This window comes from Ylistrum balloti, unplaced genomic scaffold, assembly GCF_031769215.1.
Source record: "Ylistrum balloti isolate Yb309-2 unplaced genomic scaffold, AGI_CSIRO_Ybal_v1 Utg370368, whole genome shotgun sequence".
NCBI classification, from domain to species: Eukaryota; Metazoa; Mollusca; class Bivalvia; order Pectinida; family Pectinidae; genus Ylistrum; species Ylistrum balloti.
Window position 1 is genome coordinate 893,286 of NW_026782259.1, and position 15,860 is coordinate 909,145.

A 15,860-nucleotide genomic window follows, 5' to 3' on the forward strand; every position below is an offset into this window, starting at 1 on the left:
CTGTTTCTCTCTCTCTGTCTCTCTCTCTGTATATATATAAAATTCAAATCCTCTATCATTTCTCTATCATTGAAATTATGTTAGTTTATTAATCTTCAGGTAATTTGAATATATCCGAAACCTGCCAAAATCATAAGACCGGTTTAAGTTTCCAGTTGTTAAGAATCACGCGGATTGATCATCTTATTTCTTATTTTCTGTTCTGTTTTTCAGTGATGCCTGTCATGGGTAAAATCGCCCAGGTACACTTGAGTTTCGGTTCAGCGAATGACAGCATGAAAGTGACGTGGTCAACTTCTGCTGATGTCATGTGTCAGGCTGAATATTGGGCAACTGATGGACAGCGCATGCGCGTGGAAGCCCGTCAATCGGAGCTGCTATCGGACAACTGGAAAGCCATGAGATTTATACACATGGCCGAAATGCTTGTTAGTAGAGAAATTCATTCACCGGAATTAGAGCTCAAAGATGAGTTGGATGTGATCTGTAATATCGTTATAATGTATTCAGTATTAATTATCTAAACTACGTTTACTTTCAAAATCTGATATTGGCGACTTAGGTGTCCAATCGTCCGTCAACGTTTAAGTTGTCCGCAGCATAACACTACTGATAGGTTCTGGTGTTTGATTAATTCTCGTAAATTCTTCCCTGCATAAAGATTTCGTTTGAATATAAAGGTCAGACATTAAAATTAAGGTAAATCAATATTGAATTTTGTGTAAAGTTCTCGTCTTATTTCGATTAATTTTCACATTTGTCACTACAGAAATATACTGAAACAAGAATAAACAGGCGCACTTAACTGTATACATAGAGTTTTAGTCAAATTATGATACTTGGTCATTGTTTTACCCTGGTATATTTGCCTGTTTTTATCTCCTACTTTAACATATCCTAATGTCACGTTATAACATGTCCATGCCTCCTGTTATAACCCATGTCCCATCCCAACCGCGAATCTTTCTCTTCACTGAAAATTTTCTTTAATTTTATTAAACGCATAACATGTAATGGAGATGGATGGTTAAGTTGGCAAAATCGCGCCGTATCTTTTTTCTATATGAAAAAGATCATGACTTTAAAGCTTTCCCCAGCTTTTCACTCTGACATTTTCTCGAGGTAACACTAATCGCGACAGTGGTTCCATACTTCTGTGTTCCGGAATGATTTATGTGTAGGAAGGTTCTGAAAAACAGAACATTGTAACCTTATTAATGATAACTGTATTTTTTCAGAAATTGTCACCCCTGCAGAACTATAGATATATACTTCAATGCAGTAACGAGACAAGCGAGGAATTTTCTTTTACAACACAATCCCGGACACATGTAAGTTTTCGTGGAACACACAAAATGAGCCATTTTTTATCTTATGATACAAGTGCTAAAGGCAAAAAAGCATCTGTCACGGGGTTAGGTTTTTGATAACAAAAACAACAATTCCACCATTTTCATATTGTTCTTAAGCTTACACCTGAAATCATAGGTAACTGTTCATCATACAACCCTTAAATAATGTATGAGAGCCCTGTTTTGTAACTTATTAAAATTGCCAACAGGACCGACCTGTGAAGTTCATCATTTACGGAGACATGGGGTACAAACCTGTCCACAAAACGGTGGAGTTTCTAACAACGGAAGTGAGGTCAAAAACCTACGACGCTATTTGGCACGTAGGGGATATTTCGTATGACCTTGACATTGACGGTGGTTTGGTAAGTTTTTATATTAGGTCATCTGACCCGAAGGGCCAGGATAGTCTATGGCCATCGTGTTTCGTTCGTCGCCGTGCGCCCTCTGTCGTGCGTAAACTTTCCATTCAAATGACTTCTTCTCAATAACAAAAAGGCCCAGGCTGCTGGCATTAGGCCTGAAGCAGGCTTGAAGTTAAGGCTACCACGTTTGTCAATATCAAAGACCTTGACACGCTTTCAAGGTCACATGGACCAATAACAAAAAGGTTTAGAGTGCTGATATGGGGCTTGTAGCATGATGGGATGGAGGGATATCAAGTTTGTTAATATAAATGACCTTGACCTACTTTCAAGATCAAATGTGTCAAAGATGTTAAAATCTGTAAATAATATCTTCTCTGTAACCAAAAGGTCAATGGTACTGATATTGGGCTACCAAGTTTGTAAATGTGAATGACTTTGATCCATTTTCAATATCACAGAGGTCAAATGTGTTGAAATGTGTAAGCAACTTCTTCACAATTACCAAAAGGCCAAGGGTCTTGATATTGGGCCTGTAGAATGTTTTCCAATATGCAATTTTATCAGAGTAATGGCATTAGTGTAGTGCATCAATAAAGAATATGATTATAAACCAACCAATGTCTTCTATGTAAGCTGAAGTGTAGTGTACCAATTTATCTTAGCCTTTTTGGCGTCTTTCATGTCTAGGTTTTTATAGTCAAAACTCTCCTCGGAGTTCACGAGAGCTGATTTCAAGCTCTAACATGGAATGTACCAAAATATAAGGAATTATACAATTTACAAATGATAAGTGATAAATGTGTTCTGATACCGGCCTTCAGCAGTGTTCTCACTGATACCAGACATCACAAGTGTTCATCAGTAGTTTTCTCTCTGATACATCAGTAGACATCAGTTTTCTCTCATACAAGTCAGTAGTTTTCTCTCTTCTCAAGACATCAGTAGTTTTCTCTCTGATACAAGACATCAGTAGTTTTCTCTCTGATACATGACACCAGTAGTTTTCTCACTGATACAAGACATCAGTAGTTTTCTCTCTGATACAAGACATCAGTAGTTTTCTCACTGATACATGACATCAGTAGTTTTCTCACTGATACAAGACATCAGTAGTTTTCTCTCTGATACAAGACATCAGTAGTTTTTCTCACTGATACAAGACATCAGTAGTTTTCTCTCTGATACAAGACATCAGTAGTTTTCTCTCTGATACAAGACATCAGTAGTTTTCTCACTGATACAAGACATCAGTAGTTTTCTCTCTGATACAAGACATCAGTAGTTTTCTCTCTGATACCAGACATCACAAGTGTTCTCACTGATACAAGACATCTCAGTAGTTTTCTCACTGATAAAAGACACCAGTAGTTTTCTCTCTGATACAAGACATCAGTAGTGTTCTCACTGATACAAGACATCAGTAGTTTTCTCTCTGATACAAGACATCAGTAGTTTTCTCTCTGATACAAGACATCAGTAGTTTTCTCTCTGATACAAGACATCAGTAGTTTTCTCTCTGATACAAGACATCAGTAGTTTTCTCTCTGATACAAGACATCAGTAGTTTTCTCTCTGATACAAGACATCAGTAGTTTTCTCTCTGATACAAGACATCAGTAGTTTTCTCTCTGATACAAGACATCAGTAGTGTTCTCACTGATACAAGACATCAGTAGTTTTCTCTCTGATACAAGACATCAGTAGTTTTCTCTCTGATACATCAGTAGTTTTCTCTCTGATCAGTAGTTCTCACTGATACAAGACATCAGTAGTTTTCTCTCTGATACCAGACATCACAAGTGTTCTCACTGATACAAGACATCAGTAGTTTTCTCTCTGATACAAGACATCAGTAGTTTTCTCTCTGATACAAGACATCAGTAGTTTTCTCTCTGATACAAGACATCAGTAGTTTTCTCACTGATACAAGACATCAGTAGTTTTCTCTCTGATACAAGACATCAAAGTGTTCTCTCTTTTCCTTTCTGGTATATCCCCTCTAAAATATTCTTCACTTATAATGTAATATATAACTAGCAGATTGTTCAGATTTAGTCAATATTATGATTCTGTATCGGGGCTCATTAGCGACTCGGATTTATACGTAGTTTTTTTAAAGCGAGATTTAGAATACTTATGACACAGTTATACATATCTAAATATAGAAATATTTCATTTTGTAGATAGGCGATCTGTTCATGGAACTTATTCAGCCAGTAGCAGCTCACTTGCCGTATATGACGTCACCCGGAAATCATGGTAAATTTGAGAATGTATATACAGATCAGAACTGACAGATTTATGCTATCTTGTATTGACAAACTTCAGCATAAATAAGACTTGTTAACATCTCTTTATCGCAAGAAGAAGAAATCCGAAACATTTCCATAAATTAGTTACAAGAATATCAAAAGGGCATATCATTATGACAGAATGAAATATCATAAAAATGTCTGCTTCTTTGTTGAAAAAATACATTCTGACAGCATACATCTCTCTTCGTCGTTTTGGACAAACTAGTTAGTGTAGTAAACAGTTTTTTCTCATTAGATAATGAATACGGATTTTGCAATAGAAACGTAAAAATGTGAGGTGTGATCACTGTGACCAAAGCTTTTTGTTGTAATAAGTTGACGGCACTATACAACATTAGCTGGAGGATCTGAAAATGGCATGCCTACTATGGTCAATGTGGCTCATTATATCGGTATCAGGGCGCTTCGTTAGTTCGAGTTACCTCCCATTGAACTATCAGTTTTTTTTTCTATATTTCTGCTTTTAACACTTGAGTCAATAATGAAAAAGACATCAAGTACACTGTAGTTTATCCTCTTCAATAGTATACGTAATTTTAATACCTGAACTAACTGCACGTGACAGATAGGCGGACAGTAGACTGACCTTTAGGTGTTCTGTTATAGAAATTAGGAACATTAATAGTGATAGAGTATACACCATGTGTAAAGGAGGTTATTACTGTTGTGGCGTGTAATGTTTTACACAGAATTGAAAAATAGTCTCCATCACTACCGGACACGATTCTCCATGCCAGGAGTCGACTGGCCGATGCCTCTTGACCATCTATGGTACAGTTATAATGTCGGACCTGTTCACTTCATCAGGTAGGACTACGTATTGTTTCCTCCAAGAAAATTGTAAGATTGTCATGTCTTCAGTTATAGAGACGAGTGGGATGGAGAGAAATCAAATTACTATATCTGATGATCTGGATCTCAGATCTCTTCTTCTATTTATGATATGAATTGATATGATGATAATCAGTAATTCTCCCTTTCTGTGTTACCATGTAGATCTATGGTGAATTGATATGATAATAATCAGTAATTCTCCCTATCTGTGTTACCATGTAGATCTATGGTGAATTGATATGATGATAATCAGTAATTCTCCCTTTCTGTGTTACCATGTAGATCTATGGTGAATTGATATGATAATAATCAGTTATTCTCCCTTTCTGTGTTACCATGAGGTATGGTTATAATTACTCGTTTCAGTTTTTCTTCGGAGGTTTATTTCATTAACAATGGTCACTTCGTTTGTAAGCAATTCGATTGGCTGTTGGATGATTTAACACAAGCCAATCAGAACAGAGACAAACAACCGTGGATAGTTGCAATGTGTCATAGACCTATGTACTGTTCTAACGACGACGTTGACGACTGCGCGAGCAAGATATTTGGTCATCTTGTCAAACACGGGTAAGTAAAATGAAATTTGTTTTCTTTAAGAAAAAATGCATAAAATGATCATTAAAATTCCCACTGAAATCGGTCAGACATCAGTAATAATCTTTATTTATAACAGTCTGTTTTATGATGCATCATTCCACTATCCACCTATATATATATATATATATATATATATATCATAATGTATGATACTTCCTTTGAAGAAAGAAAACTACTTGCCCAATATTTTGTGACACAAGGGTCTATTCATAAAAATGAAAGCATATTGTATAAGAGGTGCTTTACTAAACCGGATAAAACCCCCTATATATCCGATAGACAACAACAGGTTATTGTAAAAATTAATTTTTACTTATAGGTTATCGAATTGCTGGCGTTCCAAAAGGAAGTGTATTAGGGCCACTTTTGTTTTCAATATATATAAACAATATTGTTGATAACTTGAGTAGCATTTCTCGTCTGTTCGCTGATGATACTCTATGTCTCTTCGTCTTCTGATGATGGTATTGAAATGCTCCTCAACAGAGATTTAGATATTGATGGTCGAACGATTGACTTACAAAATTTAATCCTCAAAATACAGAAGTGTTATCAATATCCAAATTCAAATTCTGGATACAATCTATCTTTACAGCTCTCGTTTAGTGATGAAATGTTGAGATGTGTTGAAAGTCACAGACACTTAGGTGTAAAATTTAAGGCAGATGCAAAGTGAATGATACTTGTTCCAGAAATCAAAACTCATGTTTGAAAACTTGCATTAATAGAAGCACTGAAAACTACACTGCTCCTAAATTACTGTTATCGAGTTCCTTTCAATCTTATTTTCCGTCTAAAACTTGTGGCACGATTTAGCAAATATTATCAGAAAACAACCACCCAACAATAGTCTTACGCACTTAATTCAAACAAATATCGATTCTTTACCCAACTTCTATTTCGCTGAGAAAAGAAAATCTTACTTACAGAGTTAATATTATAAATGTTCCATCCTGTGTCTGTGGAAATGATTGTGAAGACATTGGTTGTAGCCTGTGTACAAGACAGTGCAAATTTTTATTTGATAATGTATTGAGATATGGTGATATCACTTGATGTTCTATTATGTGGTTCTCCAAATCTGTCTGATGTGGAAAACCAAAATGTTTTTGATATATATTCTATATTTTCAAAACACTTTATCGAAGATAGTAAAATATTCCGAGATCAAGTCTATAATAAGTTAACATTCCATTTCCTTTCTCCTTCTCTCCTCACGTGTACTTTCTATTCCAGTTCTTTCTTTATACATATTTTATCAATGTTTTGTTATTGCTGTCCTGTACATGGTAACGTATTACTACACAAAACACAATACTGTGGTGTAATAACCTGTGACTGGCCGATAGTCATTGTACAATAAAATATGTTGGAATCAGTAATCCTGTTATGTACGTGTTATGTACAATATTAAGATGTGATAACTTGTACCTAACCGATAGTCATTGTACAGTAAAATATGTTGGAATCAGTAATCCTGTTGTGTACGTGTTATGTACAATATTAAGATGTGATAACTTGTACCTAGCCGATAGTCATTGTACAGTAAAATATGTTGGAATCAGTAATCCTGTTATGTACGTGGCCTATTTCTCGCCTGATGATAACTTTATTCAATGATTTCGATAGAGCTCCACAATAGCTAACCAGGATGTCCTAATACGACCACAGTGGGTGCATTTGAAAGAGAACTGAAACTGAAGATCTTTACTACACTATGTAATTATGTAATACAATGTACAATAGTAACCGATGCTGGTTTCGTGTTTCAGCCTTGAAGATCTGTTCTATGCTCAAGGTGTAGACATGATACTTCAAGCCCATGAACATTCCTATGAACGTCTATGGCCTGTGTACAAGGATAAGGTTTTTGCCAAGAACTATAATCACCCACAAGCTCCGATACACATAATTTCCGGCACTGGCGGAGCATCAGAAGGCAGTAATCCTATGGGCAAAGGAGGTAAGAGATTGTCAAACTTTAGTTCAATCGGTTGAGCATGAGATTAATAAGTCAGAGGTCACGGATTCAAATCCCTGTGGAGGCATTGAAATAAATAATGACCTCTGTTACATTGGCGCAAACATAGGGACTCGGAAATAACATTTTGTATTATTTTTACAAGCATCTCTGTAATCCATGGAAACTCGGGGACGAGTAATTTCCAGGAGGGGAGTGTGTAGATCTGGTCAAAACTAGCCGCAATATACCGCTCGGCTAGAACTAGAGCCAGATGTACTGGGTTCGAAACTGAAATAAATAATGACCTCTGTTACATTATTAAAAGGTTACTTTGTATAATAAACAATCAATGTTTCTTCGTTGGTGCAGGATAAGGACACGCAGCACCGAATAATGAAGTAAGTTCTGATTTCTGTTACAGGCCCATGGTCAGCTTTTACATCAACAGAGGGAAGTATGGATTCCTTCGGACGTCTCGTCGTGTACAACTCCAGTCATCTCTATTTCGAGCAAGTGAAGGTCAAGGATGGACAACCACTGGACAGTCTATGGGTTGTCCAGTCCCATCACGGACCTAACGTACCGAACCTGAACTGTTATACTTCGCACGCGCATTATTCATGCAAGTGCCCGCCATATCCCTATATACCAGTAATAGTAATTGGTGCAGTGGTTGCCCTTATTGTCATTTCCATAAGCGTTTACTGCTGTTATTCATGCATAAGGAAAAAGAAACCAGTTTGTTGTAAAATTTGTTGTCCCTCTTTTCAACGGTACTCACCCTTAATCAACGCCGACGGAAATGACAATTTGGTAATATGATGAAAGAATCTTCCTATTGCTGGAATGATCAGTCCACTTATGTAAACTGGAGCCTCAATAGGAGGAGAACGCGGAGTCCATGTTTTATGGATCAATGTTGCAGAATTTTAGAAGATGCCTCTGTCTGAACTGAATAGTGATATCCTGTAGGCGGTGTGTTAAGTTCAAACATCGTATACATCGGAAATACTTGTTAATGACATGTCTTGGTGTGCCAGATGGTACAAAGTTGACAGGAAAATATTTCTGGGTGGTAGAGTGACATGTTCCGGATATTTTCTTCTTTATATGTGAGGTATATATATGTGAAAAACAGGTTTGTTGAATCTAATGTTTAACCAGGAATGTAGTGTGATTTTCACCTATACAGAGTATGGAACCGTTTCTAGCGTTATTTACACTCCTTGTTTTTGTTAACTGTGTTGTGGAAAAGGATCTCTGGATGCACACGGCGCATTGTGTTGACGTTATCTTGGACGAATTGGCCATCGCGACACGCTCTATCATATGTCAACTCGTCCCGAAGGTGATGTGCGACGGTGTGTTACAATATCGAGTGTATTTTGCAAACGGTCATACCTGAGAATAGACGTGTTTTCCACGCTCTCGCTGTGATTGCAAACTATATCATACAGACCTGTTCTGTACTTATATATCTACGCACCATTCTCCTTATATTTATATACATTTACAACAACTGTACATTGATATATAAATGTAAATACTCATAAAAATGCCATTCTTGACCATGATATATTATTTCATTCTTTTTTATCTTTGTTTCGTAGTTTGTTGAGTTAAAGAATTGTAAACGTGTTGTTTAAGATACCAGTTTGATGTCATGTACGGCCCTGAATTGTCGTTTTCGATAAGTACTTATTGAGGCCTATCAACCATTGTATTTATTCTTTTGTAATCGTTTTACTGTACTGCTTACACATGCAAATGATTTCACATACTGATTTATAGAAAACTATAACATATTGGCCGCAGTTTTGAAGACTGTACAACTGTATTGGCGTATTCAGATGGCTTCATTGACTAGTCGCCCGAAAAATATTGTTTTCCTTGTCGACTATTTTTGAATTTCCCCAGTCACTGATATGATATTGCTGTCTAGAATAATCAGTAATTATGTCATTTAATAGAAAAATTCCAAACTAGGAATCAAAATCTAAAATAGTCGACAGAGAAACACAACCTTTTCAGGGACAGAGCTGAGTTGTGGGTGAAGGGGATAGACTCTTGCGCTCTTGTAAGTCTTAAACAAAGCGCAGAGGAATCGATTACAGCGTACTGTCATCAACTTGGGTATTTTTTTCTACATTTTTAAAATACTTTATTGTATATATCATTATAATACAGCCGAAAAAGTTGGTCGATTCCTTGCCATCCCCAACGCTATAAGCGTCAGCGCTAGACGCTTCATACTGGTAATTTGTCTGATTAAGGTGATTTTTTATTCTTTTCATAGAAGATAATTTTACAAAGATATTGATGCAAAGTTATAAAGTTCAGACTTCTATTTTAAAAATGTGTTTTGGGTTTGTGATTTAAGTAATTACCATCTGAACAGCGATTCTACATCACACCAAAATTACCCATAGTGTTGCTGAAATCGAGTCTGAGTACCGACATGGGAGAATAACTTTTTCCAGTTTGAAGAAATCCTCCTTACCAGACATCTTTCAGCGGTTAACATCCACTTTTACCATAATCACAACTGAAAAACGCAAGGATATCAAACTAAAAATGAAACTGTTACATGTTGTTGTTTAAATCTCACCTGAGTGTTGCTGACATGATGTAGTTCACCAAACTTATCAAACCACTTTTTCCATAATCACAACTGAAAAACGCAAGGATATCAAACTAAAAATGAAACTGTTACATGTTGTTTAAATCTCACCTGATTGTTGCTGACATGATGTATTTCACCAAACTTATCAAACCACTTTTTCCATAATCACAACTGAAAAACGCAAGGATATCAAACTAAAAATGCAACTGTTACATGTTGTTTAAATCTCACCTGATTGTTGCTGACATGATGTATTTCACCAAACTTATATAATGGCTTTAGGTGATCATTTTCATGATAAATATTTATTATCAAGAACAAACAACGTATTGAAAAAGGTGAGGGACACATATGTCTACCTTCACCTCACCAAGAAGGGGGATAAGATGATGATCAACAATTCAAATTATTGAAAGGTTCAAAATATTATGAAAGTACATATAATAGTGGTAGTTTTATTTTAGCGCTTTTCGCGCAGAAAGTATGTGTAACGCGCTAAAATGGGAATGTGATAATTATAGTATCTGTAGACACGCCCTTCATCAAGTCGCTAATTGACTTAAGCAGTTATATTGCTCTAAATTTTGATTGGACCAAATAGAGTACGTTTAGAGCACCTTGTTAAAGAAAATGTTTATGACAAATTATGGAGCTGAAATTATTGCCAAAGATTGTCAGTGTTAGGTAGTGTTAGGTACGTTGTCTAGTTCACCAACCAGGTGCACATGTACCGATCGATATAATCGATAACTACAATTGTATACAATGTCTTTCTCAGTTTATTTCCGTCTGTTTAAATCCCTTTAAACTTCAAGTGCCGTAATGTTTCATGTTCAACATTAGCGTCATACTGGAATTGATACATTTCGTCGAATACTGAAATTTTCATTTGTATGTGTTGTTTCATCTAAATTGTATCAGAATTCGTTTGATAAAATGTGATATCTGTATAGTGATTTAGTCTTTTTGGGTATATCTAATTCTTTTCTGGAAGATATTAGACACATCCATTGTTTACGTCCAATTTTTGAATGTTTTATACTCGCACCTTATGGTGGTTAAAGTAATTTAGTAATAATTCATCATCTGTTACACTAGAAATTGTTGTATCTGAGGTCGTTTATTTTGTATATCCACATAGAAAATGTCCTTGTTAATGTTGTATGTTGTGTATGAACATGTTCAGGTTAGTAAGTATGGTCTTTAATGTTGAAATAACCTCAATTAGAATAATTCAAGATATGAAATAATATTAGAATGGCATTTGTTTATTTGATGTATGAGAAAAGTCATGGTTCGTATAACAGCAGACGAACCACGAATAATGGTGCTCCTTTTTTTCTTTAAATGTTGAATCTCAAAAATGTATCAATGTGTTGAAAAGTCTCATTCTTATGTCAAATACAAATCTGATTTACACAAGATGTTTGTTTATTAATAGTGAACGTTAGGAAAACGTAATACTATAAGCTTACTTTCTTGTGTTTATCGCGCAATGTCAAAAGGCATTTAGGCAAAAGTAGACGATAACAGTGATATAGCACAGTAGACTACCTACAATGGACGCTTATAATGTGATACACTATAAAATCAGATATTTTTGTGGGACTTAATATTTGTGGTATTTTGAAAAACACTATTTCGTGGACACTTGATTTCGTGGATAATATAGTTGAATAAATCTGCTTATGCTATTTTAACAGATCGTGGACATAAGATAAGGTTTCGCTGATTAAGAGTACTGAAGTGAAGCTTGAAAATAAAACCTCTCGAAAATTAATGATTTTACAGTGGACACTTTAACACGCGGACTTACGTGAAATACTTGTATGATTTGTCACATCATTGCTTGTTTAAGAAACTCTAATAACATAAAGATACCATAACGATATAATCAAACATGCGTATTGGGAATTCAACAAAGAGCAACAGTCCAGAGAGTATCGCGGTTATACCCTACGTTTCTCGCGTTATCGAGGGTACCACAACACTCGAGGAGAGACTGGCAGTTGTGTATTTACATGTAGCTATTCTGTGATTCTAGTATAACGTCTTCAAACAATAGTATACAATGATTTAATCACATTTCTAAAAGCGTGCCGAATGACATTTATCCAATAATTGTCTTGTGTGGTCAGTAATAGTTCCTTGGAACATAATCTTTATATAGATATGACATTAAATTTACCATCACTCTTTAAGCTCTCATCCACTTTGTACATTTTTCTGTTCGTTTTACTTTTTATATATACTTAAACAGTTGGAGAATGAGATCTTGTTTGTTTTTATTATTACGCAAACGTCAATACGTTGAAGTAGATTAAATAAAAACACATAGTTATACCTACCCTGTATACTTCAAAATAATAGTGATAAGTCTTGTATACAGTTTGATTATGAACATGTCTGTTTGTGGTCTGACGCTCATTATAGCGTCAAATGAGAACAGGAAGTTAAAGCAAACAATTGAAAACGATTAAGTAGGAGAAAAGGAAAAGAAATGTCTCTAAGGGCTACATGGAAACAGTAGTTTTCTTCTCGATTTCTTCGATCTACTTCAGCAGAACACAGAGTTTATTTTTACTTGATACAAGACAGCATGGTATGGAATTCAGGCCTACCCTCTCTCGATTAAAATGACAATTACACATATGTTCTATTAGTTCGGCTAGGCCGAAGGGGCAAGTGAGCGTATGGTATACCGCATACCGTGGAGCCAATATAGAGGAAATTCAATATTTTTAGTTCACCAGGCTCAATGCACTGGTGAACTTAAGTCATGGCGCGGCGTCAATGGTCCGTCAGAGTATGGAGTCTGGAACACACAGGGTTATCCTTTACATGACACATGTCGTTGAAATACAGGACCCTTACCTGCTGTGGGACACCCTTTTCCTATGGCTCTTGTCGAATCTATAAAGATTAGAGCAGAAAGTCCCCTAATGTAACTTTGGTGTTGTCCCCTTCTCTGTCTCCGGAATGCCTCGGAAACATCAGGTTGTTCACCATCGAACGACATTGTAAGTCAGTAATAAAATCCTTAATGGCAATGTCTTTCAGCAATGTGTCGACGTCATCAGACTTACAGGAATATCAATGACGGTCTTCATATTCTTTGTCCATTGCGATGATCTCTATAATAACTTTGACCTTATCGTACTTTCAATTTCATTGGCAACCTTTACTTTATAAGTGTCTTAGAGGGATTTTCTCTACATGTTGACTTTCTGACTGCTTTGTACCTATCTAGAGCTCTTTCTTATGGCCTTAAAACTATTGCCGACATGAAAATACCTTTCCTACGGTCAGTGTAGGCAGTCGGAATTGAAATTGGTCAGTGTGGGCAGTCGGAATTGAAATTAGTCAGTGTGGGCGAGCGGAATTGAAATTAGTCAGTGTGGGCAGTCGGAATTGAAATTGGTCAGTGTGGGCAGTCGGAATTGAAATTAGTCAGTGTGGGCGAGCGGAATTGAAATTAGTCAATATGGACAGGCGGAATTGAAATTGGTCAGTGTGGGCAGTCGGACTTGCAATTAGTCAGTGTGGGCAGTCGTAATTGAAATTTGTCAGTGTGGGTAGGCGGAATTGAAGTTAGTCTGTGTGTGCGGGCGAAATTGAAATAAGTCAATGTGGGCAGGCGAAATTGAAATTAGTCAGTGTGGGCAGGCGGAATTGAAATTAGTCAGTGTTGGCAGGCGGAATTGAAATTAGTCAGTATGGACAGGCGGAATTGAAATTGGTCAGTGTGGGCAGTCGGACTTGCAATTAGTCAGTGTGGGCAGTCGTAATTGAAATTAGTCAGTGTGGGTAGGCGGAATTGAAGTTAGTCTGTGTGTGCGGGCGAAATTGAAATAAGTCAATGTGGGCAGGCGAAATTGAAATTAGTCAGTGTGGGCAGGCGGAATTGAAATTAGTCAGTGTTGGCAGGCGGAATTGAAATTAGTCATTGTGGGCAGGCGGAATTGAAATTAGTCAGTGTGGGTAGGCGGAATTGAAGTTAGTCTGTGTGTGCGGGCGAAATTGAAATAAGTCAATGTGGGCAGGCGAAATTGAAATTAGTCAGTGTGGGCAGGCGGAATTGAAATTAGTCAGTGTTGGCAGGCGGAATTGAAATTAGTCATTGTGGGCAGGCGGAATTGAAATTAGTCAGTGTGGGTAGGCGGAATTGAAGTTAGTCAGTGTGTGCGGGCGGAATTGAAATAAGTCAATGTGGGCAGGCGGAATTGAAATTAGTCAGTGTGGGCAGGCGGAATTGAAATTAGTCAGTGTGGGCAGGCGAAATTGAAATTAGTCAGTGTTGGCAGGCGGAATTGAAATTAGTCAGTGTGGGTAGGCGGAATTGAAATTAGTCAGTGTGTGCGGGCGGAATTGAAATTAGTCAATGTTGGCAGGCGGAATTGAAATTAGTGTGTGCAGGCGGAATTGAAATTAGTCAGTGTGTGCGGGCGGAATTGAAATTAGTCATTGTTGGCAGGCGGAATTGAAATCAGTCAATGTGGGCAGGCAGAATTGAAGTTAGTCAGTGTGTGCGGGCGGAATTGAAATAAGTCAATGTGGGCAGGCGGAATTGAAATTAGTCAGTGTGGGCAGGCGGAATTGAAATTAGTCAGTGTGGGCAGGCGAAATTGAAATTAGTCAGTGTTGGCAGGCGGAATTGAAATTAGTCAGTGTGGGTAGGCGGAATTGAAATTAGTCAGTGTGTGCGGGCGGAATTGAAATTAGTCAATGTTGGCAGGCGGAATTGAAATTAGTCAGTGTGGGCAGGCGGAACTGAAATTAGTCAGTGTTGGCAGGCGGAATTGAAATTAGTCATTGTTGGCAGGCGGAATTGAAATCAGTCAATGTTGGCAGGCAGAATTGAAATTAGTCAGTGTGGGCAGGCGGAACTGAAATTAGTCAGTGTTGGCAGGCGGAATTGAAATAAGTCAGTTTTGGCAGGCGGAATTGAAATCAGTCAATGTGGGCAGGCAGAATTGAAATTAGTCAGTGTGGGCAGGCGGAATTGAAATTAGACATTGAGAATCGGAGAATGTCTAGCTTGGTCACTAACTGAATCATAGAGTTTATGCGAAGTATCGGATAAACATACAGGTATGTAAGTTGTCCACATATAATTTCAAAATTTGTTTGCTGTGATAGGCTAATTTCTCGTTGATTTTAAAACATACACTAATATCTAGCCAGCTTAAAAAGAAAACTGTACTAGCTCAGTCATGCTTTTGCTTTGATATTACTCCATCTAGTTAGATCTAATTGTATTTTCCATAAAAACGTCAGTATATTACCATGGTGATTTGAGGCGCAAAATCTCTAAGAACATAAATAAGATTTAAAGGCGCAGTGGTCAATCACAACAGGCGAAGAGGCTGGGTTCATCAATTTATTTGATGAAGCCCCAATAAGGGGCGAAACCGGTCGACAAATAAATTGATGAACCCAGCCTCTTCGCCTGTTGTGATTGACTACGGCGCCTTTGATTTTCATCTTTCCTTCTATCACCCTGCATACTTTCGGGTATCCAGACGGAGAGGATAAGGAACCGACTGAACCGCCTACCGAACAGCACCCGGTGTTGGCTCTATTACCCCTCTTCTATAAATAAAATTTGTTACCTGTAACTGAGCGAGATCGGGGTATCTCAGTCGAGGGCTAAGATCCTGTAACATAATCCCAACTAAGAGGCATTAGCCGAGGTTAGGATGTTACAAGATCTTAGCCCGAGACTGAGATACCCCGATCTCGCTCAGTTACGGTAATAGATTTTTTTCACGCGCCTTCTACTCTGAAAATTATTCAATATTTCAT

The 15,860-nt window shown here is 37.1% G+C and overlaps 1 protein-coding gene across 1 annotated transcript; it reads left to right on the forward strand.

Moving 5' to 3' along the window:
- Positions 1 to 213: 213 nt before the first annotated feature.
- Positions 214 to 8,300, forward strand: LOC132553918 (acid phosphatase type 7-like). The gene is made up of 8 exons (XM_060218206.1): positions 214 to 428; positions 1,239 to 1,331; positions 1,562 to 1,717; positions 3,904 to 3,979; positions 4,725 to 4,842; positions 5,236 to 5,439; positions 7,242 to 7,432; positions 7,854 to 8,300. The coding sequence occupies exons 1-8, from the start codon at positions 216 to 218 to the stop codon at positions 8,252 to 8,254; spliced, it is 1,452 nt and encodes a 483-aa protein (XP_060074189.1). The 5' UTR covers positions 214 to 215; the 3' UTR covers positions 8,255 to 8,300.
- The last annotated feature ends 7,560 nt before the right edge of the window (positions 8,301 to 15,860 follow it).